We start from the raw sequence: 23,636 nt of genomic DNA on the forward strand, positions 1-23,636 counted from the left end.
ATCTGGCGTGCCGGGCTCCTTCAAGCAAGGAAAGGACAACGTGTCCGTGGGAACGGATCCCCAGCTCAGGGTGGGGGCTGGCTTTCTCTCCCTTTCTCGTTTTTGTGACTTTTTCAAGTTCGCTTTGTCGCCCTGGATAATTTGTGGCACCAAAGCGGTGTGTATTTTTGTACCCGTTGCTTTATGTCATTTTGTCTAACGTACCTGAGTTTTGCAGAGTTTCTCCTGGGGCAATGCATTTTGTACACTGCTTTCATGTATTTTTGAGTACAATTTTCCCTTAACACTTACTGTTTACTATTGTGAACTGCATGACAGAATCTAGAGAACTGTGAGTTTTCAAAGGATAACTGAGTTTTATGCAAGCATTGTGTGTGTGTGTGTGTGTTGGTTCAGAATCATGGCCTTTGGCTTCTTCTGACAAAGAGGGATTGAGATGGTGGGTCTTCCCACATTCTGCAGTCGCTCTGGCTCCTTCCTCAGGAACGTGGCTGGTGGTTGGGCTGAACTGAACATATCTGGTGGTCTGGTGAAGACGTGCCCCCCCTCTCCTTTCCTGTAACTTGAATCCATTCCTCGAATCATAGGATGTCAGCACTGGAAGGTATCTAGGAGATCCTTTAGTGCAGTGATTCTCAAGGTTGGCAGCTTTAAGACGTGTGGACTTCAACTCCCAGAATTCCCCAGCCAGCCATGCTGGCTGGGGAATTCTGGGAGTTGAAGTCCACACGTCTTAAAATTTCCAACTTTGAGAAACATCGCTGTAAGGATTTTTTTTTCCTGTGGTCCATCAAAAATTTACTTCCTTGTAATCTCCATGCCCTTCAGTTGGGATCAAGAGAGAACTGGCGTTGACTTCTTTAACGTGACATCTTTTCTAGTATTGGAAGGGGGCGATCAGTAAACTTTTCTCAAGGATAAATATATGCAGTTTATTCACTCTCCTTGTAAGTCCCCCTGACCACTTTGTTCCTCTTTTCTGAACCTACTCTAATTTCTCTCAATACTTCTAAAAATGTGAGGAGCAGAATGAGAGACAGTACTTGAGGTGGAGTTTGACTAAAGCAGAATCAAGTGGAATAATTACTTCCCGTGGTTTGGAAGTGATACTTCTGTTGACCCAGCCTACAACTGCGTTTGCCTTCTTTGCAGCCTCCTCACGCTACTGACTCACATTCTTGACTATTATGGTGAGATCGTTTTCAGAAGTCCCATTATCAAGCCACGTATGCCCCATCCTGTACTTTCCTAAATGAAGAAGTTTGCACTTGTCTCAGTTATGTTTAATTCCTATATTCTGTCCCATTCCTCCGATCTATCAGGTTTGTTTTGAATTTTACTTCCGTCTTCTGGTGCATGAGCTCTCTCCAACTGCAAACCTGATAAGCATTTCTCCATCTCTTCATCCAAGTCATTCATAAAAACATTGCAGAGTAGAGGGTGTAGGGCTGAACTCTTTGGCACCTGACTCAGTGCTTCTGATCCAGCCTGACGTGGAGCCATTGATGAACGCTCTTTGAACACAATTTTCAAGGCAGCTATGTATTTACTTAGCCATTAACTCAGCCCACACTTAAATAGCTTATTACTCAGGATGTCATGGGATATTTTGCTGAAATCAGGGTATATGATGTCTGCAGCAGAACAGAAAGCAAGACAGTCCGTGGCAGTTCCACGATCAATGAAGGAAGTTACCCAATCAAAAACAAAATCAGGCTAAGTTGGCAAGACTTCTTCAAACATCCATGCTGGCTTCTGGTAATTGCCACATTGCTTTCAAGTCATGGTCTGTTCTAACATTTCCCCTGGTATCTGGGTCAAACCGAGTGGTTTGAAAATGAGGACGCTTGCTCTTCTCCACTCCAGGGCATCTCACGGGGGTCTTCCTCGCAGCCCCACCAATGCACTTTCCTCCAACCCGCGAGATGGGCAGAAAGCGCGTCAATATTCAAATGGCTGCCCGTACAGAGCTCCTTTTACTGCAACTCAGCGAGCAGAGGATTGGGAGAACACAGGACGGCTGGAGAAGGTGATGAATGGAACCAAAGGGCAGAGAAGAGGGAGGAAGGACAGAAGATGATCAGAAATCGCTCCTTGGCTGGTTCCTCCTTCTCTGCGCAGCAACGCCTCCTGCCCATTCCACTCCACCAGGTCTCCGGCTCCGCCAAGAGCTTTGGCAAGGGAGACGGCATGAGAAGGCTGTAGGCACGTGTGGGACCTCCGCCTCATCGGCGGGATTGGGACCCTCCACCTCAGCTAATGGAAGGTGAGAGCAGGTGGATCAGCCCCTGTCTCAATTTCAAAGACAAAAACAGTCCAAACCAAGCCAATCCCAACTCCGTAAATAACCACCCACCCCTGAAGACGGCCAGCACCTGGGCGTGAAGTCTTTTTAAGTGGGGAGGGTAAAAAAGGAAGGGGGATCTGCTTTCTGCTGGGAATGTGGGAATAAGGGCTTGGCTGGGGGATCTTCACTTGCCCATGATGCGATTCCTCTGGCCTGGAGATTGAAATTCATCCCCTGACCCTATTTCTCTCCATCTTAAACTTCAGTTAGGCCCATCATCCGTCATCACTTTTCACAGTCTCCTGGTGGAATTTTTCCTGTTGGAGAGGCTGGACCGAAAGACTTCTGCCTTTTCTCTGTTACCTGTTAGCATTTCGCACTGAGGAGCTAGCACGCCCGTTCTTTTCGAGCGTATCAGAAGAAGAACTTCTGGCATCCTTTGGCGGCCTCCTCCTCCTTCCACTTTCCCCACATTCCTTCTACGGTTCCGTTGCGACCTTGGCCTCTGTTTCTCCTCGCTCTGCTGTTCCGTTTTTAGTAAGTCCTTATTTGTGAACTCCCATTTGTCTTGAATTCTTTTTGCTTCCCGCGCCAGGGATCCTCCTTATCGTTGCTCTGAGTTTATGAAACCTGTTTTTTGAAAGTCCAAGGTAGGCGTTAGACGACGTTCAGTTTCAGTTTCTCTTAAAATCAAGAACTGCAGCATGCCACAGCCGCCTTCCTCCCGTGCTCCTGTGGCTTTCATGTCTTCATCTAAACCTTCCTGTTGATTAGCTCAAGCTAGGGATAGATTATCTGTTTGTATCTTTCTCTAAAGGAGAAAGTTGTCAAGAAGATTGTCTCTGAACTTAGTCGGGGTAATTAAAGTTCCCCATCACTGTGACTTCGTGCCTCACTGAAAGGTCTGCAGTTTCCCTTAGGAAGACATCATCCGGGTCTTCTCCTTGGCGGGGTGGGTGGGTGATCGCGGGCATTCGCTTCTCCATTTATTTTAATCCGGACGCTGCCTATCACGCTGCCAAGCTCATTCCTTTGGATTTCTGGGCAAAAATGGGTATTTTTACCAGAGATTGCAATCCTCCCTTTCTGCTGCTTCTGCTCCTTTTGAGCAGTCGTTATATTCCCACCTGGGAGACATCCCACCAGGTCTCCCTTTCACCTCGGAAGTCATATTTGCCTTTTTCTGCTAAGAGCTGAAGCTCATGTTGTTTATTTCCCTACTCTGAGCATTAGATTATGGACAATGAAGCGCATGATCGCGATGAGCTGTGAAGTGCAGCCCATCTCGTGTCAGGAGGCCATTACCCAAATTACTCCGAACGTCATCCCAGAAACGAACCTCTGCTGATCTGCAGTCATCTTCCATGAACTGAGAGTATCGCTGAATGTTAAGGATCTTCAGCTTCTTCCCAGCATCACCTGGGACTAGCTGTTCTTTGTAGTATCATTCGTTCCCGTATGCTTGGCTTTAATCGTGGAAACTGTTCTGCCATGTCCCTGATTCCTGCTTCTGGCACACACCGCAGGCAAGGGTCCGGTCAGCGTGCACTTGTTGCAGCTCCTCGTAGTCACCAGGCCCCTGGACTCTTCCCTTTGCACTCTAGAGGTGCTTCCCGGGGAGAACTCTGTCTGTTCCGCCTAGGGAAGAAAGGGATCCGAGTACAGTTCGCCTTCGTTGTCGGTCACACAGGCAATAGCCACGTAAAACATGAGGGGATTCTCAGTTCTGAAACTTTGCTCTGAGGGGCGGGTGGGTAGGGAGACTAAAGCTGGTCTTTTCCCTGCGCACCACTTGCTGACCAAGAGGGCATGTCGTGGGGGCCAGGTTGGCGGCTGTGCCAGCAGCTGTTGCCCCTGCCCCTTCCGAGGAATCAGGCCACCGTCCCTGCCCCTCCCAGCCAGCCAGATGATGGAATTGGCTCACCTCTGAAGGGACACGTCAGGGAAGAGGTAGATGAGGGACGCTGTCTGGGAACAAGGGGGTTGGCATACCCTTCGCGTTGCTCGCCGTCCTGACAGAGGGTGGCCCACGAATTGGCAATCCCACCCTAGGGGTGGTGGGGAGTGGGAGAGCTCACCTGCAGAAGACACCCACCTCCCCTTCGGTTGAAGGGTCAGTAGACGTCGGCCTCCGTGGGAGTGGATGGAGCTGACGTCTATTCAACGACGCCCTGACAAGAGGAACGCCTGCAGTTCGGTGGCGGCTGGAGGGTTTCTGTGAGCGAACTGTGTGTGTCACACGCAGGGGATCTCCTGATTCCCCTTTCGCTTACTCTCTGGGCCCCCGGCTGTGAGTTCCTCAGAGTGAGGACAGGACCCTCCTTTGGGTCTGGAGCCACGCAGGGCCTTTGCTTGACGCTCCAGGGGCCACGCTCTGAACCTGTGTTTCTCAACCTCAGGAACTTTAAGATGTGTGGACTTCAACGCCCAGAATCCCGCAGCCAGCCATGGAGTTGAATTCTGGGTGTTGAAGTCCACACATCTTAAAGTTCCTGTTCTGAACAGTAGAGTTTTATATTTATATTGAAATGGAATTAAAATTAAACACGCTTAAATTCAACTACACTTAACACCATTGAACTCTCACTGAGAATTTAACCATGTCTCCTGTCGATCACATGCCAGAACGATTGATAATTTGGGGAGGTCTTGGGACTGCCCCCAAAGCTTTCAGGGGCGTGGTGGCCCCCCGCTTGGAGGCCAAAGCTCCCAGGTCCCACTCAGGGCTCCTTCACCAGCTGCTGGCATTTATTTCCCCATGGCTAAGGCATGGCGGGGGAGAGCCAGATCGGAGCCCTGAACTTTTCCTGCTCCGCTTTGCTGGCGTCCTGCCTTCTTTCTCCATGCCTCTCCGAATGGGGCGAGTGAGTGGCGCTGCGTCTGGAGCCAAAGGAAGAGAGACGGTTTGCGCTTCCCCTCCAGAGCCACAGACCGTTCACAGCCCCAATGCACCGTTCTGAGAGAAGCGTCTTCAGAAGCAGGCTTTGTTGTGGTTCTGTTGTGAGCTGTGTGCCAGCAAAAACAGTCGCAGTCAGGCTGCGTCTCTCCTTGTCTGAAGAGTGTCGCGTGAGCCCCGCAGACCTGGAAGACGTGGCGTCTCTCGGATTCCTGGGGAAGGCAGGTGTGATCTCGTGCATCTGGGGATCTGCTGCCCCCGAGATCCAGTCTCTTTCTAACCCGGCTGCCAGCCACAAGCCTGGTTCGCCCTCCCCTTGGCCTCCCTATGTGTCTTTTCTCAGAGATTCCGCCATTTCGGTCCATCTGTGTGGTGGTTTTGTGATTGCTGAACAGATGGCTTGAAAATATGGGGAGGTTTGGCTTCCACCTGTCTCCACGCTTAGCTCTCGCCATGTGGATCCTCCAGAAATGCCAAATCAGACACACGCACGCCTGCTGCGCGGTCTGCTGTCGGAAAGGGGTGCGGGATTCTCTCTTTGCATAGGGGGCTTCCTTGGAAGAAAGGTTTGGGGGACCTTAAAACCTCAGCTTTGTCCCCCCGTTCCACCCCCCTGCTCTTGCTCAGTGTCTTTAGGGAGACATCCCGATGCCTCTAAAGATTCCAGGTTACAACTCCACAAGCCCCAGCCATCATGGATTGTGGGTCAGGATTGTGGGAATTGCAGTGCAAAGCATCCAGAAAGCGCCCTGTTTCTCCAAGCTGGAGACAGCTTAGAGTGGTCCTTTCCTCCCGGCCGCCGTTTTGCTTCCACGCGTCGCCTCGGTCTCTCTTGGATCCGCTCTCGGTGAACTTTGAGCTGCAGAAAGCTGGGATCACGAGACGATCTGAGCCGGCGGCAGCAGCGGGGCTGTTCACCTCCGGCATGCTCGGTGTAGAAGCATCTTTGTTAATACGAGGGGAGGACCGGCCGAGCAACAGGATTTCGAGCAACGCCAGCGAGGCCACGAGGGCGGGGGCCAAGGAAGCATGCCCGAGAGAGAGCTCAGGCAGGGAGGGGCGGGGAGACTCATTCTTGCTCACGAACAAGTGTGCTCGGCCCTACAGCGGAGGCCAGAACGCGTCACAGGTTGCACCCGGGGCTGGGAGCCGGCAGAACAGCCCGAACCGAGCTGTGGGGTGCCTAGGCGGCTGTTCCTGCTGAAATGCGAGAGTGGGCAGAGGGGGCCGGCAGGAGTGAACGGATGGCGCCGGGCAGCCGTTCCTGGATCTGCTGCCCAGGTGGCCCTGCGGGCGAATGTGAGACTGGCTAGGAAGTGGCACTTAAGACGGGAAGGAGCGTGCTGGCCCAGGATGCCTGGGTTTGGCGCCTGGACGTGGAGCCCTCCCAGGAAGCAGGATCAGCCCAGTCCAGCGGGGTTGCCCTGTCTCGGCCGGCAGCCTGCAGCCGTGCAGGCAGGACTAGCAGAAGGGCTGCAGGGCCAGAGGGCACTCCTGTCTGCCCAAGAGGATAGCGCCGGGACGCTCCTGTCAGCCTAGCTCTGGCCCGCTGCACCTCTCCCCTCCCCATTGCAAATGTCCTCGGGGACCAGACACGAAGAGCCTCTTCGTCTTCGTCAGGTCTCGCAGCAAGGAGGTGGCGGGTGCCAGCCCTTTCCTCACAAAGTGGAAGCAGAATGGGTCCCGGGTCCCCGCTCCGGAAATAGGGGGTCAGGTCCCCCCCTCAATCACAGGGCTTCCTCGGTGACTCTGGGCAAGTCCCTCTCTCGCCCCAGCCTCCCTTGCAGGGGGGTTGTTGTGGGGAGAAAATAGGGGAGAGATCCCCAGGTGTGCTGCTCGCAGAACTCAGTGTGCAGAAGACCAGTAAATAATTTACAGTGTTTAATAAGTGGGCAGAAGAAGTGGGGAGGGAGCCAAGGGAAAGAGAAGAGGGGGAGGTCAACGTGCGTGTCTCACTTTTTCATGAGGTGAGCAATTAAGGGTTATGCATTTACACAAAGGCCAATGTCTCAGGTGAGGTTTGGGTGAAAACGGGACCCTCGTGGGAGGCCTTTGGAGGGCCCAGGGGCTCTGCTTGGTCTCTCTCCAGCCTGGGGGGCCCGCGGCTGCCCTCCGCTTTGCCTTTCCTCTGCCCTCGTGATGGCTGTTCCTCTGTAGTCCTTCTCTGGGGTGGGGCGCTGCCCGCTCAGTCCCCTTCTCTTTCATCACTTCTCCTTTGTTTCCAAACCCGGCTTGGGACAAGGATCCTCTGTGTCTGGACGGGTTCTGTGAGCGTTAAGGCTCTTTCCTTTAAGGCATTTCAGGTTGTCTCTGGCCCACCCTTCGCTCCTCCTGAATTCTCATTTAGTGACGAGAACTTCGTAAATTGGAGCACGTGTGGAAACGTTCACTTTTTCAATTCCATTGCGTCGTCCTCCTCTTCCTAAATTATCTGTGTTGTGAAACCCGATCAAAAAGCATGTTTAACCTATGGTAACTATGTGGGTGAGAACCCCAGGATTCCTTTTGCACTTTTATTATACGTAGTCCCCGGGTTAAGAACTCTCAGTTTACGGACGACCCATAGTTAAGAACAGAGCCTGTTGTAGCTATAAAATACACAATGATTCAAGTTAAATACACAATGGTTTGAGTTCATTACACAATACCACTTATACAGTATTATACAACAATATTGTTCCGGCTTACATGCAAATTTGACTTAAGGACAGACCTTGGGAACGGACCTCGTTCTTAAGCAGGGGACTACCTGTGTTTATTTTTCTTGACGGGGTTTTTTCTACTGCCTGGATTCTAACAGGCTCCAGGCAACACTTAGAGTCTGTTCGAACTAAATACAATAATAATAAACAGCAAAATAGTGAAGTAAAAATAACCAACTAATCCTGGCATCAGTGACCCCCAGTCCCCCAAAAGCCACCTTCCAAGGGCTGTGAGAATGGGGGCCCTTTTGGCCTTGGGGGGAGGCTGTTCCATCAGAGGGGGACTCCCCCCGAAACGCCTGCTGTCCGGCCCCCTCCCACTTCCCCTCCTGGTGGGTGGAGATCAGGCGCTTTCTGGTTGTCTGGCTTGGAAGGGCAGAGATGATCTGGGAAAGGGGGCCTCCCCTACCCCCGGCCATCAAGGGCTGTAAGGTGGCACCAGCGCTTTGGGCCAAAGCAGACTGGCAGCTCACGCAGGGCTGCAACAGCAGCACAACCACACAGTGCTTTGAGCCACAGCAGTGTGGCATGGTGGGTCACTACTGGGCAGCGTAGGTGGCTGGCAGTGGCTCTGCTCCTGTCTCTCTGGGGTTGCCAGAAGCCAGGATGTGCTCAGCCTTCTAGGAGTTGCCCAGGGAGGGGGCGAGGGGCCCTGCACGGTGCTGTCCGATGTTACCTAGCATCAGCATGAAGCGGGTTGGAGTTAGTTCCCATAGGAATGGAGATGTTACGCAGCTACGCTTCTCCTTCCTTGGGAGTTGGCTTTGAAGCCCTCGTGAGCCTCTGCGTATCTCCGGACTGCAAAGATGGGGGAGCACGAGGCAAGCTGACTCCTGTGAGAGACAAGGTTGCCCTCCCCAAAGGATCAGGTTCACCATCTGGAGGGTCCTCCTGGATCCAGCGTTGGTGCCCTTCAGCCCCATTAACCCTCTGTGGCGAGGGAGGAGAGCTTCAGATGATGAACCATTTGTGGTTTGCACCCAGGCCTACTGGAGAGAAAGTGGATGTTGCTGGTAAATTCAAGGCTGGATGGCTACAATGTGCTTTTGTGGGGCAGCCCTTGAAGATGTCCCGCCAGTTGCAGCTGGCCAGAAAGTGGTGCCTGGTGGAGGTCTCATATCACCTACCATGGAAAGAGGCCCCATTCTAGCGGTGACTGCACTTCAAACTGTACGTTTAAAGTTATTTGTGAGTTCTGAACAGTAAGAGCAGTTTGACGGTGGAAACAAGGATCCAGAGAAGGGGTGGCTTCCAGTCTGTGGATGTGTTCAGGGAGTCATGGATGAGGATTTCTTCACTGAATAGCAGGGTGGGCTGGATGACCTCAAGAACCCCCTCCCCGAGTCTAGGCTCCTCTGATTCTCCTTGGTGGAGGCCAACTCTTGTACTCTTACGCTCCACATTCTGCAGTCATTAACAGGTACCTTTTGCAGGATATGTTAACACCAGCCGCTGAGTCTCCTTATTTTCTGCAGCGATCTGCTGGCCCCCCTTCCTTACTCTTAAGGAGGGGCTGGAAACATCTTCCCAACTTACCTTTACCAGCATGTGCATTGTCCTAGCGGAATGCACTTCTGTAAGCTGCCTGGAGCTGTTGGGATTGGATTGGCACATCAGTCTTCTGAAGAACTAAATTCAGTCAACACTGAGAAGTTTTTCTGGGCGGGAGAGACCTGTCTGGCCGTAGAAGAGCCAGACTCAGAAGCCACAGAATGTTCTGCTCTGGAACTTTTGAATTCCCTTCCGACTCGGTGATTTATGATTGCCACCAAAGACGTGTGGCAGCTGCCAGCACATTATGAAATGCTTTGTCTGTGTGTGCAAACTTTGGCAATAGAAAACAGTGCCGTGAATGTTCTCAGAAACAGTACTGCCACGCTGGAAATCAGCCCGAGTAATTAGAACCCCCCACTGTCTGCAGGGGGTTCACCCCGCGCTGCCAACTTTTCGGCAGGGTTTCTGTTGCTGCTTTCACGTCCACTAAAATGTCAGCCAGCCCAGGAAGTGGGGCCTGTGGTGCGCTCCTTCCGAGGTTGGTGTCAGGAACACCCAGAAGGAAGGGACATCTGGTTCAGCCTGTCATACCCCAGGTGAGATGGGAGAGAGGCCGATGTGTGATGCCTAGCACATTTTGCAATTTATAGAGTTTGGCTTGTACCAGCAGAAGAGAATCTCTGTAGCTCAGGGTTGAACTGTGGAGTCCTTGGGGTTCTCTGAGGTTCGTGGTTTTCTTGCAAACGTTTCGTTACCCGGCTAGGTCCCATCTTCAGTGCTCGAAGGGAGTGGGGTTTGCTGTCTGTTTATATATTGTGGCATGCCCTGCCAGTGTTGGTGTGTGTGTGTGTTGTGTTGTTTCTCTGGTAGTTCCTTGATTAGGGCATTGTTTACTGCTAGATTGTATGTCTGGTGATAATCTTGGTGTTAATCTCTGCTTATCTGGGTGATGATTGCTGGTGAGGAGATGTTCTGGTCTTTTGTTTCCTTTTCTATTGTCACTTTTGAATAACGTGTAGATGTGGTTTATCTCTATGTGCCTGTTGATGGCTGCCTTGTCCGAATACTAAGCTTCCAGGAATTCCCTTGCATTTTTGGATTTAGCTTGGTCTAAAATGCTGACCGTTTCCCAGTTGAAACTATGGCTGAGTCTGTCCATGTGTTGTGAGATTAAGGAATTTTCATCGTGTCTTCTGACTGCTAGTTGGTGCTCATGGACGCGCTCTGCCAGTCTTCTGCCTGTCTGTCCTATGTAGTGTTTGTTACAGTCCTTACACTGTATGTTGTAGAGGACTCCTGTTTTTTCTTCTTGGGCTACGGGGTCTTTTGGTTTGCTTAAGATGTTTTGGAGGGCTTTAGTTGGTTTGTGTGCTACGGAGATGCCGTGTGGTTGTAACAGTCTGTTGGTGGTTTCTGAGACGTTTCTGATGTATGGCAGTGTGATCCTTTTCATAGCTTGTGTGGGTTGTGTTGTAGTAGGTTGAGTGGCCAGGCGCTTTTTGATAAAGTTGCGTGGATATCCATCCATTTTGTTGGAAGGTGTTGTATAGGCGGTCTGTTTCCTTTTTCTGCTGTTCTGGGTTGCTGCCGTGTGTTTGTGCTCGTTTGAATAATGTTCTTACACAGCTCCTCTTGTGGGAGGTGGGGTTGTTGCTTTGGTCATGGGGCACTTGATTGGTGTGGGCTGTCTTCCGATAGACTTGGGTTTCTAATTTGCTGCTGTTTCCTCTGCTGATGAGGATGTCCAGGAAGGGTTGCATGTTGTTTTCTTCTTCTTCTCTGGTGAAGTTTATTCCTTTGAAGATGTTGTTGATGGTTTCATGTGTCTTCTCTAGTTCCTTTTTTATTATAACAAAGGTGTCATCTACATACCGGATCCATACTTTTGGTTGTGTGCGTGGAAGTGTTAGTGTTTCTAGGCGTTGTGTTACTGTCTCAGCTATGGGGAACCCCACTCCCTTTGAGCACTGAAGATGTGACCTAACCGGGTAACGAAACGTTTGCAAGAAAACCACCAAGCTCAGAGAACCCCAAGGACCCCACAGTTTGGTTTGTGTCTCCTGTGCTGAGGCAGAAATAAAAGAGCTGTTGCGAGAATTAAAGCAGACACAGTACAAAGAGAAAAACAAACCGTCAACAGAAATACTTCTAAGACTATTAATTGGGGTATCTTTTATGCTTATGAATTTCAGATAGGTAGCTGGACTGAGATCAAGCTACAGGTCTCTTTGTGCATTGACAGATGATAACGCGATTGGCTTTATAAAAGAGCAGTAAAAAGCAATTAGGGCAGGGTTGGTCCATGGGGAAAAAATCCAAAATTCATAGTTAAGTAATCCCTTTAGAGCCAGCCAAAATGGCACAAAGGAGCAAACTTTCATGTTCTCCAGAACTCTTCAAAAGGGTGTTACAAAAGGGCAGAGAATGAGGAAGAAACAAGACATAAGACCGGATGTTTCAGCCAAAGACCTGCATGTTAAAGTGGAGTTTAAAGAATGAAGCCCCCTTTCATTCCATCTCCTTGTCTGTGCTGCATTCCCAGTGAAGTGAAGGAATCATGGTCACCGCCATTTCTCTGGGCTTTTTGAAGAGTGAGCCTTTTTTCCTTGTTGAACAAAAATTATGGAGGTGGGGAGGGGGAATCAAGGCGGTGGGTGGAAGCCAGCTCAATCCATAGGCCATGAGTCCCCACTCTGCCTTTCATTGTAGGCCAAACTCACCAGCTTCCTGGCCAGATAGCATAAGAGGAAATAATTGGCAGAGAGAGGGGCTGGATTCACACAATATCCTGAACCCCAGTTAAGAGATCACAGTTGGGTGTTCCCATAAGGTGTTATGCTTCACATAATGGCCTGATTTCATACCATGATAAACTAAGGATGACTCAACTCCATTTTAATTTAAGACTATGTTGTATGAACCCAACCAACATCTATAAGGTTGTTTGTGTAATCCGGATTGGGACTCTGTAAAGGGAGTGCGATGTAGAACAGTGTTGAAGTTGAGGGAGATAGTTTGGAATACATACTCATGGAATCATAGACTCATAGGGTTGGAAGAGGCCTTTGAGGTCCTAGTCCACCCCCTGCCCTAATCCTCAGACCCTCCCAGGAGCTTAATAGTTCTCACGATCAGGAAGTTATTCATTATTTTGAGTTGGGTCTTCCATCCCCTTGTCTAAATCATTTATGAAAATGTTGAAGAGCATTGGGCTGAGGACAGAACCTCGACGTACCCCACTGCCTCCCTCCCTCCCTCCCTGTTCGCAAAGATCTGTTAAGGACCACGCACTGAATACGGTGGTTCAACCAACTATGAATCGGTCTGATAATGGGACCATCCATCCCACACTGTTCAGTTTTATGGAGAAGGAGGCTATGGTCAACTTTCTAAAATGCCTTACTGAACTCTAGGTGCACTATATTCACAACATTCCCTTGGCCTGCTAATCTAGTCACTTTGTCAAAGAAAGCAACAGGATTTATGTGGCACATGTTATTTTTAACAACCCCATGCTGGCTTCGGGTAATCGCCTTGTTCCTTTCTAAGTGCTTGCACGCCTACTGCTTGAGTAATCTTCCCTAGAATTTACCCGGTGCTAGTCTGGAGTTTCCAGGGTCCCCTTTCCCCCTTTTTTTAGAGATAGGAAGGAAGTTGCTCTTCTCCAATCTTCTGGTACTTCCTTGTACTCCAGGAGTTCTCAAAAATTACAGTTGGTGGTTCTGAGAAAACATCTGCCAGCTTCTTTGGCACTCTGTGATGTAACCCATTTGGCCCCGGCAATTGGAATTAATCCAAAGCAGCTAGACCAGTGTCTCTCATGCTGGCTGGGGAATTCTGGGAGTTGAAGTCCACACATCTTCAAGTTCCCAAGGTTGAGAAACCCTGAGCTAGACAAATGTAGAAATCCAGCAGCTCAGCCTTCTGACTCCTTTCTGCCACCATCTTGTCATCTTCTGCCTCAAGCAGATTGACTGTTTCCTTGACTTTCCTCTTCTTCTGCACGTCCTGTGCTGTTAGTTTTCGCGTTTGTTGCAAGCCATAGCTCATTCTGAGACCCTTCCTGACCCCATCCTTTCAGATGTGGGCTATTTCCAGATAGCTCTGCTCCTGTTAGGTGCCCCTTTTTCCATTTTTTAAACTTATCCTTTTGGTTTCTTGGCTTATTGGAAAGGTCTTTATGCAACCGGTTGGCTCTTCCACTTGCTGCAGAGCGATCTCCGGCTGATGTCAGGGCAGTTGAAATCTGCCATTGCCATAGTGGCGCGTTTCCTGAGCACCTCATTTGCGAAGATTTCATCTGTATCTTCTGCTTGGCCAGGTGACCTGTAGCGTGCATTCAAAACATTCATAAATAAATAAAGTCATTATTGGGTTTCCCCCCCTTAATTTTCACCCAGCCCATTTTGTTCGGGTCTTCGCTCTTGGTGGTCGTGAATTTCTACATGGGTGTAATCATTTTTCTTACATATTATGCCATCCCCCTTTCCTTTCCTTTGAGTCTATTTACAGATTATATCCTTCCGGTATTTTATTCCAATCGTGAGTTCCATTTCATCAGGTTTCAGTAATACCAACAATGTCATATTTGTCAACCTATACTAGGACTTCACGTCCTCCCTGCTTGTTCCCCATCTGTAGTTTAGTATTGCTCTTTTTTTTTTTAAGGCCTGGTGGGCCTCCTGGTGTGTTTCTGAGCACCTCTTTCTTTTCCCCACTTCCTTCCTTGTTGTAAGGTGTACTGTCTTGTTCCTTTCTAAGTGCTTGATGAATGATCAGGTGTCCCTGCAGAATCTCACAGACTGCAAGGCCCTGAATGATCTGCAGGCCATGAAATTAACTTAATTTGGGTGCAGTTTTTGTCTCTCTGGCAGATGTCAAAGCAGGACTGTTGGGTGGGCTCAGAGTCTCATGATGGGGCACTGATGCATGTGCTCTGCTGGGGTGGACTTTGGAATGGCTGAAGAGGAGAAGGCCAGATGAAAGACCAGCTCAGATGATGGAGTCAGACGAAATCAGTGTTTCTCAAACTTGGCAACTGTAAGATGTGTGGACTTCAACTCCCAGAATTCCCCAGCCAGCACGAATCTAGATTAGTTGCCAAGTTTGAGAAACACTGGACTAGACAATAGGCAGGAAGGACCCTTGGATATATCATTTTGATGAAAAGCAAGTTGCAAGAGCCTCGGATCGTGAAAGCTCTCTGAATCAAGGCAGAGCCTCCATTTTCTCCTCCCCAGTCAGCAGCCCCGCATAGATCCAGCCGGGATTCACTGGAAGGTAGAGTTGGAAGAGGGCTTAGAGGTCTTGTAGCCCAGGCTGCTGCGCCCTGTGAGGTCTGTGGTGCTGCAGGGAACACCTGTATCCCTACAGCTGCCCTTTCCCACCCTGCCTGGACATTCTGCTTGCAAACCTACAGTACGCTGAGGAAGGGCTGAGTGAATTTCCTCACTCATCCTCTGGATTTGTATCTTCTCTTCACACTCCTTCCGACTTAAAGCATGCCTAAAATGAATTTTGGAATTTTGCAAAATTACTGCTGCTTTTACTTCCTTCTTTCAGATCTCCCAGTTTTTCTCCTCCTCTCATGCTGATCCACCAAAGTGACTGTGTGCATTGATGAAAGAGCCCGTTTGTTTTTCAAAGCAGTTTGTAATCATCACCCCGTGTTGCAGCCTTGCTCCAACAAGCCCGTTGTCCAGTCCCCACCTCTCTTTCTCCCTCCTGGTGTAAAATCAGTCTGTTGCAATGGGTTTTGTTCCAAAGACGTTCAGAGGCTTGAGAAGGGGAGGTGGGGTCATGAGCAATTTTGCCAAAAGCTGTGGAGTTTAACACGGTTTGAACAAAAACGTGATGATTCTTGTAGAAATGCATTCTGTTGGACATCAGTCCCAGAGAGGCAGAGCAAGCAGAGAAGAGCTTGCAAGGCCCCTAAGGCTCTGCAGCCTTAGCCCCCTCCCCAGATGCTCCTCAGGAATTGCTCACAGCTTTCTGGGGCTGCCAAGGAAAGGAGCCTTCCCACCCCACAAAAATACGCCCTCGGCCACCGCAGGCTGGTTTCCGAGTGCAGAGGCACCTTCTGGCTGGTGTTGCCTCATGCCACCCTCTCCTTCTTAAGCCTCTGCCCCCGACGAGCACAGCTTCTCCTTCCTCACTCATCAGAAGAACCTCATGAGAAACCACAAGGAAGAATCAACCAGCGTAATGCAACGGTTGAAACAAACACGAGCAGAAGGGCTTGTTTGATTGCCAAAGAGGGCTCTTCTTCTAACATCTGTTTTCTCCTCCTCCTCCTCCGTTTCTTGACAGCTACCAAGTTAGGACCAGCACCTCTCGGTCTCCATCAACCTTCTTGGCGACAGGCTGCTGTTAACCAACCATGAAACCTGGCCAGTTTTCCCACTCCTTTGGGTGCTTTCTGATGGCTGCAGTCACCGTGTGCAGCAACTTGATGCCAAGATTAACCTTTCAGAGAGGTAAGGAGCCCGGGAGGGACGGTGGCCAGAGAAATCATCCATCGGAGGGAGACGAGGGCCAGGAAAAGTAACGGCGTGCTACAGGCATGCTGAAACGGGTGTTGCGAGCAGGACTTCTGTGTCCTGAGCTCTCATGTTCCCCCTTCATTGTTCAAAGTATTTTACACCGCATCTCCCTACGGAACATGACAAAGCTGTTTACGCAACTGGTGTGGTGTAATGGCAAAGGTGTCGGAGTAGTTTCAATTCCACCCTCTGCCTTTGAAGCTTCTGTGTGACTTTGGGCCAGTCCGGAGCCAGTTGCTGCGGGGATAAAATTAAGAGAGACCTCCACAAAAGCTGCCTTTTGCTCCTGTAGAAAAGGTGGGATAAACCTCTAGCAAACCAATTCATTCTAAGATGAAGCAGGAGGAAAACAGAAAAACAAATAAGAACAGGTAAACCAGAGCAAGCTTTAAGATTGACTTAAAAGTTGCTTGTTGCTAATCTGGCTGTCCTCCTGTTGAGGGCTTGCAGAGGCTTGTAACCCCCATCAGGTTGTCCTTTGGCTCCTTCCTCCTCCTCGGATCCGAAACCACCTGGTTCTGCCCTCTCTGGTGCTCCCGTCCCGGTTTTAGAGACAGTACAGATGCACCCGAGTGTTGCGATGCCGGTGTGTAGTATGGGTGGGCAGGGGGCACTGCCGATGCTCACACACTTACGACCGTATTTGTCTGGCGTCTCCCGTTTGACTTTCCTCGCTAAAGCTCCCCAAGTCGTCCTGCTGAAGCAATCCTGCAGGTGCAGGGTTGAGTTCTAGACATCTGCCTGCAAACATCTGTCTTTGCAGCGCCCAGAGAGTACTTATTCCCCGTTCTGCCTCTTCTCCTCCTTTTAACATTCAGAGGGTTGAAAGAATCTCCTCCAGGCCACGGTTTCAGCCACTGAATCTCAGTGACCAAGGCAAGCTCCTTAAGCCAGCTTGGAAATCGGGTGGGGACAGCTTTTGCCAGCTCAGGGACATCTGTGTGCTGATACGGCCTCTGGGTTCACTTTTCCTGCCATTTTTATGTGAAGGTTGGGGGTAGGAATGCCAGGGAAGGGGAAGAAGAGGAGGAACATATTTTAGTTGGGTACCAAGGCCCACAAAGATAGTTTGTGCTTGAATATACTCTACTTCGCATACTAGAGAAAGGCACAGTTTCCAACAGAGGTGGTTTCTTCTTCTCTTTCCCCTCCCCTCCCTGAACACGTGCTGTTTCTCAAGCCACAGTCAGACCAAGACGTTAGCGACTGGTGCTGCTGTTCAGGTTTCCGGAAGCCGTAGGCGAAGCAGGTTGAAACTGAATCCAAGCAAGGCAGAGCGATTGTTTGCCCATTGAGGTTCTCAGTTGGTTCCTCTGGGTTGGCCCTGTCCCTGAGGGAGCAGGTCTGCAGCTGGGAGTCTCCTGGGCTCCTGCTCTTGCTGAATGGGCGGGTGAAGGCTGGGGCCAGGAGGGGTTTTCCCCAGCTTGGCTGGTGAGCTAGTTGCAGGCCTCCCTGGATCTCAAGGATCTTGCAACTGTCTCATGCCCTTGGTGCTGTGACACTAGACGACAGCAAAGTGGTCTACGTGGGGCTTCCCTTGAAGCTCACCTGGAAACTGCAATTGGTGCAAAATGCAGTGGTTTGGTTACTGGTGGGTATTATCTGCGAACAGCATGGTGCATGAGGCGTGACAGTAGTTACCAGGTGTAATTCAAAGTGCTGATCTTGACCGATAGATGGCTTTGCACCCAGATACCTGCAGGACCCCCTTCTCCTGCCTGAATCAGCCTGTCAAGTACCTTCTTCCCAGGAGAAGCTTGTAATTCTACACAACTAGGCCAAGGGAATGGAGGCCTGGAGCTTCTCTTTCTCGGATCCTCTCCAGCCTCCTTAGAGTGAGGTCTCCTGAGGATGAAGCTTTTCCAAAGAGTGTGTCCTCTCCTTCTTAAATGGTTTCACTTTGAATGACTTACACTGATTTGATATTATTCTGTTCTATTTATTTTTCATTATCACTGTTATAATTTATCCGTGTAGCGTTGTGACTTTGATTAGTTATCGGCTGTTTTTATCGATTTATATTTATTGTGGACCTCTTACCTGCTATGGAAGTTTTTGTGGATTGTTTTGTAAACTGTAGCGAGTCTCCGTTAACTCAGTTGAATGAACTTAGCCAAATAATAAGCCAAAGCTCAGCGAGATTGAGTGAAAGGCACTCAGTTAGTGTTTGCTCTTTTCATCGCCCTCAGGAAAGATGAAACCGTATTTAAGATTATTCAGAATATTTAGCTACCTTGCAAAAGGGTGAGACTTCCTTTGAACCACATCTCCTGCAGCATGTTAGAGCAAGCTTGATTGTAAAATGAGAAGTCTTCTGTGAAAACCCTTTTTTTTTTCGGAGGCACTTTTCTGAAAATGAGAGGAGAGATGCACTAGAGAATCACACTGAAGTGGCTGATGTTGGTGTGCCCAGCCGACACCATCGCATTTCCCACCATTTCATTCTTCCAGAGAAGCATCAGAGCCCCCCAGGGTTTGCTGTTCTTTACAGGAGCCGCACAGTCCTCTACACTCAGTCTTGAGTCAGAGACCCAATTGTTTGATAGCTGTTGCCATATTTTCAACATCTGTGTCGCTTATCTACAAAGGAGGGAGGTAGGAAATGCTTTGTGCACAGCTCTTCCGTGGGCTAAACCCCTGTTTTCAGGTGGTGTGTGCCCAAACGGAAAGCAGCACGTTCGGTCCAGATGCAGAACGTGACGAAGCTGTTGAGATAAAGCGGTTTTGGGTCAAGAGAGCCATGCTAGGACATGGGAGGCGGAAGGGAAGGGGCTGGGAAGACTGCAAGTGGCCCGTGGCGGGAGCAGTCGAGGGGAAGGCTGGAGAGCAGGCAGGGTGGTTCATGCCAACTTTGCCCAGCCGGCCCAATAAAGCTTGTTTTGGCCAAAACTCGCAACAACCGAAGCAGCCTGGCTGACTGTAGCCCATCCAGAATAGTTTGGCAGAACTTCTAAAACTCTCTTTACTCCAGATTCAGAACAACACACCTGTTTTCTTTATTGCACACACCTCCTAGAAAGTGAATCCTATTTGAACCCTTGAGAATTCAGAGGTGACGCATCCTGGGGAGGGCTAGAAATATTTATCAGAGCTTTCATCTAAAACTCAAAAAAGGAAAAAGAAAACCATTAGAACGCAGGATAATTGCCTGTGGGTGGCATCTATGCTGTTTTCTAACGCTGTGGATAAAGCGTTTGGCTTTTGAAGGCTCACGCCGTATTCCTTAGCCATTTCATTTTGCTTGCCAGTTGACTGAAACTGTCATCACAGGTGCAGTTAAAAAAAGAAAAGAAAAGAAACCCTCCAAAATTAGTTCTGTATTCGCTGCCCTGCGTGCCAGTGGATTGCTGGGTTGGATCAAGAGCCAAAGATCCTCAGGAAGACTTTAAACCCTTGACTTTTTATATTTCTTGTGTGCTTTGCAGAAATCACATGCCTCTTTAATAAAGTTGCAGGTGCTTGGATTTCTGTGTAAGCAGACAGCATGGCTACGATTTTGAAAATGAAACCCTGTTTTGCATAAACAAGATGCTTCTCTTCATTCCTTTAAGCCGTTTTGGAAAATAAGATACTTTTGTGAACTGGAAGCAGTTGTTTAAATAAAACCATGATGATCTTGTTGGCTTCAGGTGACTGTTGAGCTTCCAAAAGTGGTCCTGCTCACCAGGCACTAACCCCATATCAGCCCTTCTTGTTCTGCCTCCTCCTGGTTGCCCCCCATTCCCTGTCGTGGGACAAGAGAGCTCCGTGACTGCACCCACCTTTGCAATGCCTGCACGGGAATCCTTCCCTTCCCTTCCCTTCCCTTCTCCTCCCCCTCTCTCCATGCAGACCCTGACCCTGGTGGGCATCAGGTTCTTCTCTGGAATGAGCCAATCCAGGACGGTTAGCAGGAATGTGTGCAGCTGTTTGTTTGCAGACATTAATTAAAACTAAGCACCCTTCCGAAATTCTCCATGATGAGAGATTAGCTCATTACGGGTCTGATTTCCAGCTCTGAATTCTTGTAGAGGGTTCCTTCCAGTCTCTCTTCCCCGTCATTCATATCTTCCCTTTCCCCCTCAAACGGTACTGATTTGTCTGGTTCAGGAGAAAGCACTGGGAAAGTGACTTCAACATCACTCTTCTGTGGGAAGAGGACGCTGTTAATGGAAAACATCCCGTTGTGTGGCACTCCATTTTGCAACCACTGAATACGGATTTGGGAGGGATAACATTTGCTCACGTTGCACTGGGCTGCTACAGAATTCTCCCTTGGTGGCTTAGCGAGCAGCTGAAGGATCGGGCGAGCTTGCATTTAGTACAAGTGCCCCTTCGAGTGCTCGGTGATGGAAATGGCAGGAGAAGTTGGCGTCGGCATCTGCAATTTGTGGCGTGATCTTCAGGACGCTCCTCTGAACGAGCGGCCAGTGTCGGGCAGAGCAGGAGGCAATTCAGGGCCTTGCACGATGTCGTCATTTCAGAACCACATCACAGAGATATCGCCAGGACAAAAATCTGTTGCTGTACACGCAACTGTACCTGACCTGGTCAACTGCACTTTTGTGGAACCAAGTTTTATGCGTGGGGGAGCCTCCACTTTCGACTTCACTTCCCTCGTTTCACTGCCAAGGCTGTGGATAACAAAGCAAGTATAAGTGTTGCTATCTGTGACTGCACATCTGGAACCAGGGGGCTGGCACTGCCCTCTTGCAGTTCTTCAGGAGTCATTTTTGCCCCCTGGTGAATAGCTCCTAATTTATCTTCATCCTCAGCAATAACTTCTGAGCTCACACGCCACACCACAGCCAGGCATTTGGGGCCTGGGTGCCCAGAAGACTCCTCATTGTGACAAGGCAGCTGGACATCAGAGCCTGGCTTGGCTTGAATCGCGTCTTCAGGGATTGTAATGGTCAAAGCTCCCTGTGCAGACGGCAGATGCAGCAACTGGCACACAAAGTGTCCGAAGGAGATTGGCATTTTTTTAAAGCCAGTGTAAAGTTTTGCATCACTTGGAGATTGCAACATACCCCTGCGCAATGCTTCCTGTTCCCTTCTGTTTGGACACCTGATCGCATGGCGAAAGAGTCATCTTAAGGTTGGACACGCGCACTGGATTCCCCAACCTGATGCCCTTCAGAAAAGTGGAGGGTCAGCTCCTGTAGATATAATCCAACCCCTCTGGTGGGCAGCAGGTTGGAGAATGGTGGTGTACACGCCGCCGTGGTTCTTTCTGGGCAGTGTTATCAAAGCATGAGATCAGGGATGAGCCTTGCTAAAAAATGGGGCAGAGAGTCTTGAAATAGTCTGAAGAATCACAAATTGCTTGTGGGTGTTTGCCTCGTTTTATTCATGCTTGTGTGGAACTTCCCATTGCATGGGGGGAGAGAGTGGACACTGACTTGAAAAGTTGGAAGTGGTGTCCAGGTGTCCATGCTGCAAATGGAATTCATTTTAGTAATTCTTCAGATTGAAGTAGAATTCAAGAGGGATGCAAATTTTGCAAAGCAAGAGTGACCGTCGCTCGGAGCTTATAAAGGACTGGGAGAAGGATTTCCCTTGGCTAGAAAGGTAAAAAATGTCTAAAACTGAATCGGGGTATTTGGATGTTTGCTTGATGGCCTTGGGAGGTGCCTGATCTCTGTTGACATGATGGTCCTCTCAAGCCTGGAAATTGCTAGTTCTACCTCACAGGTCACTTCCTCACACCTTGCAAGCTGCAAAGCCGAAGGGTTTGCTGCGGCTCCCAAGCTGTAGAGGGCATAGGGAGTGGCCTTGATGGATAAGGGGGGATGAGTCCGGGCCAAGAAAATAACTTGAGAAGACATCTCAGATGACCCCCTCCTAGTTCACTGTAAGATAAAGGGAGGGAGTGGGGAAGTGCATTCAGACTTGCAAGATCTAGTAAAGAGCTGTTCCAGTAAAAGTAGTCCTGGCCTAGACAGCACTGGTTTCTTAGACTGGTCTACCTTGTAGGGCTGACACATGCCCAGTGGGGTCGGGTGCCGCCATGGACTCACCCAGCTGCTCTCAAAGCCCCAGGTTCCTCAGCCAGAGTGGCACCTGCTAGGCTCCAGTGGGAGACATTGGGCAACCTTTGTGTGTTTGCCTCTCTGCCCCAGTCTCGTGTATGACCCAGGACGCCTGGCGCTGGGGCAGGTGTAGGCTTCCTTTGGCTTTTTAGGTGGCTTGATCACACCCATGCCTTCCTGCAAGGGCTGGGCTGCTTAGAGGATGGCAAGAGTTGTCGGCCCACGGATGGTAGAAATACCAACCTGGTTTCACGATGAACTTTTTAGGTGGTTCCGCCTCCTTTTGCTTCCTCTGCTGGCTGACTCAGGGTGGTTTTTAGCTCTCGGAATACGGAGACTTTGGTGGCGAGTTGAAGACTGCAGCCCCCTCTTCGTAGGGCTGCTCTCTCTGAGGGATGGCTGCCCTGCCTTAGGGCTCCTAACCAGGTGGCAGACATGGCCTGGCAGGATCTTTCCTGGGCTGCCGTGCTCACGTGACCCTCATCCAGCCCTTTCCTGCTGCCACGGAGAAGCGCCCTCCATCTGCAGAAAACACCCCTGGCACGAGATGCACGGATCCCCTTGCCAGTCCGGCTCCTAACCCCGGCCCCTGCGGGTCCTGGGTCACCCCTCCAAGGTCACGGGAGACAAACTGGAGAAAGGCCCCCAAGGTGGGAGCCTCTGAGTAACCTCTCTTTCCCATCCGCTGGCATAACTGCTGCTTAAATTCGAAGCACCTGCAATATTTACAGGAATTAAAATGAATTAGAAGAGTCTGCCTTGCAAGCCTGTGGTCTGCAATACAACGCCGCTTTAGTCGCAGTCATCAATTCCTTGCCTTAAAATGGAAATGAATAGATCCAGCCGGCGGCAGGGGCCTTCAGATCCAAGCCCCTTTGGTGCCACCCCTGTGCTGGCCCTGCTGCCTGCCAGCTTAGCCACCGCCCGGGGCTCCTGGGTGGATGGGGGGACAAGAGGAGAGGGGGCACTTGGCCACATCTCAGGGTTAATGGCAGAGTCTTTTCTGAAGCTCTTTTTGAAGGCCTTTCTGAGGAAGCGATGGGCAGGGGATGAAAGCAAGGAATTTAGGCTGAGTTGCAGTTAAGAGGCAGAGTGTTAATTATAGGAAATGGTTCTCTTCCAGGATGTGTTGCTTTAAAAGGATCTGTCAAGTTTGCAAGGCTTAATCAAACTCTATTTCCTTCCCCAGGCTGGAGCTATTAAGCCTTGGAAGAAGTTGTGGTGATGATCTGTCTCATTTTCTTTTCATTCGCTTCCTGCTTTTTAAGACAAGATGCAGACGCGGTCACTTCTGCTATTTCCCCTAACGAGAGGGTGCTAGGGAGGCGGCTGAGTGGCGGAGCGGAGATGACCGAGGGTTTCCTTTTTGGAAATTTCTCTACCTTTATTCTGCAGTACGACAGTCAAAATAGCAGCAACAATAATATGTGTCTTGACTGAGAGGTTAAACAACCCTGTGGCCTGATTGTTTTGTTTAGTGATTGAAAAGGAATGGGTTTTTGACCCCTGGCATGCGTTATGTTCTCGTACTTTGATTTTATGAACCATGTTACCATATCTAATCTTTGTATGATGCCCAGAGTCACCTTTGTCTGGGACGATCAAGTTGCACAGTTAGTATATGTTATAATTGTAGATGCAAATAGTAAGTTATTTGTGGTTTTCAAATGTTCAAGCAATGGTTTCACTTCATGGCTGTGTTCT

The 23,636-nt window shown here is 49.8% G+C and overlaps 1 protein-coding gene and 1 pseudogene across 5 annotated transcripts in view; one reads left to right on the forward strand and one right to left on the reverse strand.

Moving 5' to 3' along the window:
• The window catches only part of SEMA4A (semaphorin 4A), a 62,250-nt gene that overhangs the window by 19,071 nt on the left and 19,543 nt on the right, over window positions 1–23,636 (forward strand). For 4 of the 5 annotated variants that reach the window (XM_088151148.1, XM_088151146.1, XM_088151149.1 and 1 more), the window contains exon 5: window positions 15,689–15,855. In XM_088151148.1, coding sequence (XP_088007274.1) covers window positions 15,759–15,855 — 97 coding nt within the window. In that variant the 5' untranslated portion in view covers window positions 15,689–15,758. Of the gene's footprint in view, window positions 1–1,866; window positions 2,267–15,688; window positions 15,856–23,636 lie in introns of all 5 variants that reach the window. The other variant, XM_088151151.1, reaches the window with a different exon arrangement.
• On the reverse strand, window positions 19,889–20,880 carry LOC148214514 (Ig gamma chain C region-like; annotated as a pseudogene).

This window comes from Python bivittatus, unplaced genomic scaffold (genome assembly GCF_059951505.1).
Source record: "Python bivittatus isolate LINGU-HERP-01145 unplaced genomic scaffold, Pbiv_v1 ctg000660_np1212, whole genome shotgun sequence".
NCBI lineage: Eukaryota > Metazoa > Chordata > Lepidosauria > Squamata > Pythonidae > Python > Python bivittatus.